A 5,337-nucleotide genomic window follows, 5' to 3' on the forward strand; every position below is an offset into this window, starting at 1 on the left:
GTTTGGATGTTCAGAAATATACTATTATATGCTCTTGTTTTTCTTCTGCAGTGTTGAGAGCCCAACTGAATCGCAGTAATCAGCTCTATCTATTCATTTAGCCTGCCACACTTATAAAACTAAATGAATTCATTTAAACCATGTTGAAAACAATTTATTGAACTGTGATAATTGCCTCAGGTAGTTTCACTGTGTTTTACTGTGAAAAGAAGATTTTTAAATGCTTTGTTTCTTGCTTTAGAAGAGCATTTCTTAAGAACTATTTTTAACCACGCTGGTATTTTCTGATCTTTTTGGAGAAGAATGGGTAGCTTTGAGTTCTAAAGACTGATCTAGGATGTGAGACATCTATATTCTGTATATTCTGTGGTACATGTACTGGCATGCATAAAACAAAAAATCTTTTCTAAATGTGAGTGAACAATATTCAATTCTCCAGTGCATATTGTGTCATAAGTTATTCTTGGTTGTTGAGCCATGCATGCCAATGCTCAGTTAAGTGGAAACTGAGGGAATAAGACACTGTAAGCCTTTAGAGGAATGACCCAGACACTTCCAGTTTCAATAGGTTTCTACATAGGAAAGCAAAACTTTCCTTGAGTGTTGTTTATGAGAGTGTCATAAACTGTCACAGGAATATTACGAACTTCAGATTTATCTTAGAGATAAGAATACTTAATTTTTAATGCATTTCTGAAAAGATTCTCTTTGTCTAATAGGGGGTCACCTCGTTTTAGTTTTTAATTTCATAATAAAAAAATATAGATTTGTCAAAAAAAACATGAAAGGAAAGCTCCTTTGCTTCTTGATCAAAAAGGCAAAGCCTGTACTGAGTCTGATTGTAATTAATTTATTAAGGAAAATAATATTCTTTGAAATGGTATTTCAAAGCCCTTTCAAGGAAAAGAAGTTTAATATTTTCAGAGGTGAAAGTAAATGGTAGTTCCCATTTCTTACTGCATTTGATAAAATAGAAGCTGGCCAAACTCAAATCTTTGAAATCACATTTAGATAATATTTCAAACAATAAATATATGTTCTGCTATAACTTTGGTTTTTTGCTGTTCCACTTTTTCTTTTGCATTCCTTCCACTTTCCAGCAACAGTGTAGCTGAAGAAGAAAAGCAGGTGTGTGGGAGAAAGGTGAACAGCACTTGCCAAAAACCCCTATGAAGAAAAACTAACACAACTTTTATAACAAAGACTGTAATTTGTTTTATTAATGCAGCTTTACTAATTTCCTACCATCCTAGCCTTTTATCCCGTTACTGGCAACAGAAAGATGAACAGCAACCCAGTGGCATTTTGTTTTTAACCACCTGCACAGCAGGAGGAGGTGTGACTTGTGATGTTCTTTTTGTTTTGACTGCTGAGTACCAGTCATATGTTACTTAGAACCCTGATTTATGATGATTAATCCATTCCACCTTTAATGTGCTTTTTTACAGTTTGTAAAAGGGCTTCAGCAAAGCCTTGATGAATCTTTTATGCAGTTGTGTGTTCAGATATAAATTCTGTTAATCCGCCTAAAATAGCAAGGATTAATGACTAGACAAGGACGTGATGCACTGCTTGTGAAGCTCAAAATTTCACTTTGTGTAAATCTTGATGCTCATTTAGGTTTCTCTTTCTGTCTTTGCATCTCATCCTGACAGGTGTGTGCCCAATCACTGTGAACATGATGGAAAATGCACCCAGACGTGGGACAGTTTCAAGTGCACTTGCGATGGAACTAATTACAGTGGTGCCACTTGTCATAACTGTAAGCTAACCTGCGGTTTCGAAATTTCAATGGAGTAGGGAAGTCTCTCATGTCTTTTGGTTGAGATTAAAAAAATCAAAGTCTTCCTTTCTGGTTGTTAAAGATCCTCAAGCCTTTTTTGAAAGAAGGTGTTGGCTTAATCACGTTCTGTTTTATCTGCATCAGGATGTATTTATACAGCACTGTGCTGCACCATGCTACACACCAAAGCAGTGCAGCAGCAGTTGGGTGCCCTGAGAAAACACATTCTCAGCAGTCGCACGCGAGATACAGTTTCAGATAGAAACAGTGAATCTGCCCCAAGCTGTTGAGGAGAGCTGCTGACTGTTGCTAGAGATGCTGGTTCAGGTTGCTAATCCCAAAGAATGTTTTTATACTTATTATCAGCCAGTTTAAAATCTAATTATCTGTTGAGTGTTATGAGTTTTTGAAATAAGAATATTTCCTATGAGCTCCACATGCTCTACACTTTTAAAGCACAGGAAGAAGAAAGGTACAGTTGCCCTTTTACAGGTGCTGAACAATGCCTGCTGAGTCAGTGGCATGCATCTTCTGTTCCTCCTCTCATATTCTGAAAAGTGGGATTTTCATCTGCAAAGTGTATTCTAAAATACCTAGGGCACAGAGAAAGCATATCCAGTCCTTACTTTTGCTCACTTCTTTCTTTTGCCAATCATCTCCTAATAATGAGAAGAGAGTAAAAAATGCTTTTGAACAGGTGATCAATTGAAATTAAAGCCAGGATTTATGGAGATACAAATTTATATTACTTTATTATTTACCTTAAATATAGCTGTGTATCATTTTACAAAGAGAATTGAAGATTTTTTTTCAGTTATAATCAAAAAGCCCAAATAAATGAGAAATTTTTTGACCGTTCACAGTTGTCTAGATTACAACAAAAACATAATTTATGGTTAAAGATGATATAAATGTGAGAGGCGTTATATTTTATGGAGTAACTATTAATACATTAAGTGGCAAAGTTCAATGATCTGGCTATTGAAATTGTAAAACAATAAGAGTTAAATACAAATTAATGTTGATCAAAGCGAAGTATTTAAGGTACCAATGCCTTGAGGAGAGATTGCATGGCAGCCCTTTTTCCACCGAGAGGGAATGTGGACAGTGACGGCATGGCTACATCTCATGTTAGGAAAGAAAACATAGAATTTATGTCTGTCTGTGCTCCTTTTTGGGTGTGCAGACCAGCTTTTAAGACATAGCTGAACATGGTTAAGCTTCTTGAGTTCCAAAGAGAAGCAGCAAGGACAAGCAGACGGCATCACTTCGCTGAAATCACATTTATTACAAAGGGAAGAAATAATAATCCAAGGAGATGTGACATATTTCTTAATAGGATTTTCACCTGCCTTTTTTGGATAAAACAGTGCAATAAGGCAAGTAAAAGGCATTGCTGAACTGCAGTATCAAAAGAGGGGTTTGGAGTATATTGTCCTGCCTTTATGGCATGGATAAAGTGTATGGGATTACATATACTCTCCAGGTCATTTGGAGACACATTGTTCAAGAACTTCTATTCTTCTAGTTCAGGAAAAGTTTCTAACTTAGATGTGTAAGCTTTAGTTTTGTTACATTTTTGTGTTTAAAGAACATAATTTTTGGGTTTTGTGTGCTGCTATATTTTAGAAGTCTTCTTTTTTACAAAACAAGGTTGAGCAGAAAGTTATTCGCTTGATAGATACCCTGTCAGAATGTGTAAAATTCTATGCCTTTCTAGAGTATCAAAGTTAATGGCACAAAAATGAGTGAAAAATAAAAAATTCCAGCATCAAGATACAGACTGAGACAACCTTAACTCTTCCTTTGTTGAGCAGGCAATAACTGTCAGTATTTACAGGAGCATGTTCCAGATACAGCTGCAAATAATGAGGGGATTTGTTGAAGCTTGCCAGAGGTTGCAGTTATGCTGTCCTGAGGTCTGGGACCTCAGCTCTGCTGCATTGATGCTGACTCTGCTGTCCTTTCCTACCTGTGCCGTGTGTGTGTGTATACTCAGACATGTTTAGTGTGCTGCCTTTTGCTTTTGAATTCTAAAGTTTGTGGCAGAAGCAGGATAAAAGATATGCTGGGGAAGGAGGGAAGTTGGAACAATAACTGGTGTGTGGTATAAAAATAGCTGTAAGCAATTTTAAACAGCCCTACAGATTGCATGAAAAATATAGCAGATGTCATGATTCTATGGAGCTGGAAAGTGTTTAAGTGCAGATAGCACTTGTTCAGTACCATTCTACTTAAAGATAACGTTATTTTACAAAGCAAATTGTATTATATGCCACAGAAAAATATGTTTTTCTTTCCTCAATATATGCTTGTGTATGGGGTATAACAGCATTACTCAAAGAGGTTGAAGTCAAGTTTATGTTAGTGGGGATTCTAATTCCATAGTTGATGATTTTAATGAGTTTGAGTTATGCTGAACCAAAAGGAACGAGATAATTCTGTGTTACTGAAGGGGTTTTTTCAGTGAATTGGTTTTGCTTTGGTCAGGTAATTCAACTCTTTTCTGAGCTTTTGACCTGAAACAAGGCAAAGCTTTGCAGCCTTGACTGAATTTCAGATTGCAGTTTTAGGTTCCTTTGAAGTTGAAACTCAAAGACAAACGCCAGGGATGAACTCCTTGAAGTGAAACAGAGAAAAAGGTTTGCATGAAAACCTTATGAATCAAAATGACTTTGTTTCACACAGGTCTGGCCATAATACACGGTATAATAGTGAAAACAACAGTTAGGCTAGAGATATGGAGAAATATGTATTCTGGGGCTGAGACGTAGTGGGGGCTGTAATCCAAAAATAAACAGCAGGAGAAGGAAAAGTTCCAAATAAATAAATAAATCTGAAATAAAAACTTTAGTTATTATCTCTCCAACTGTGTAAATCAATTACACTTGTTTTCTATTTTAAGATTATGAAATAATTTGCTTTTTGGAATATGGCACTCTTAAAAGAAGGCTCTTCATCTTTCAGAGAATCTTTCAGAATCTCCAAGCTCTGTGTCTACTATCTTGTTATTTCTCAGAGACTTAAGATGCCATTCAGAGGAAATTACAATTTTTTTCATCCAGCTACAGCTGGGTCCCTGAAGCCCTACGGCAAATTAACCAGAAGTACTGGAAAGCTGTATTTCTCATTGCATGTTAAATACCCTAGGAACCTACCAGATTTCTTTCAGCTAAAAGGTATTCATGCCCAACAAAATGCTGTGGACTGGCAAATACCAGACTAGAGCATTGATTTTATCATTAGGCAGGACTGAAAGATAAATGAATGTATTTACTTTAAAAGAATGATTTACAGTGATGCAACATTTACAAAATTATTTAAAAATTAATTGCATTGTAATTAACAGCAAGTATCATCCTTACTAGCTTTATTATCTATATTTTAAACCCTGACTAATTAACTTTTGCAGCCTACCAAAGGCTGGCCTGTTCATGCAGAATTCTTAGTGATACTTTTCTAGAGTTTATTAGTAAATGTTTCCTGAAACCTTTGAGAAGAGGAGCTCATTTTCCTGATTATTTCTGATCTCCATCACTTTGCATGAGTTTATT

General features: G+C 35.8%; 1 protein-coding gene across 1 annotated transcript in view; it reads left to right on the forward strand.

Annotated features, from left to right (window-relative positions):
* CNTNAP2 (contactin associated protein-like 2) overlaps positions 1-5,337 on the forward strand; it is a 1,035,043-nt gene that overhangs the window by 682,479 nt on the left and 347,227 nt on the right. Inside the window, exon 11 of the mRNA XM_008633839.2 lies at positions 1,656-1,762. Within this exon, the coding sequence (XP_008632061.1) occupies positions 1,656-1,762 (107 nt within the window). The remainder of the gene's footprint in view (positions 1-1,655; positions 1,763-5,337) is intronic.

Source organism: Corvus brachyrhynchos, unplaced genomic scaffold, assembly GCF_000691975.1.
Source record: "Corvus brachyrhynchos isolate BGI_N302 unplaced genomic scaffold, ASM69197v1 scaffold94, whole genome shotgun sequence".
Classification (NCBI taxonomy): domain Eukaryota; kingdom Metazoa; phylum Chordata; class Aves; order Passeriformes; family Corvidae; genus Corvus; species Corvus brachyrhynchos.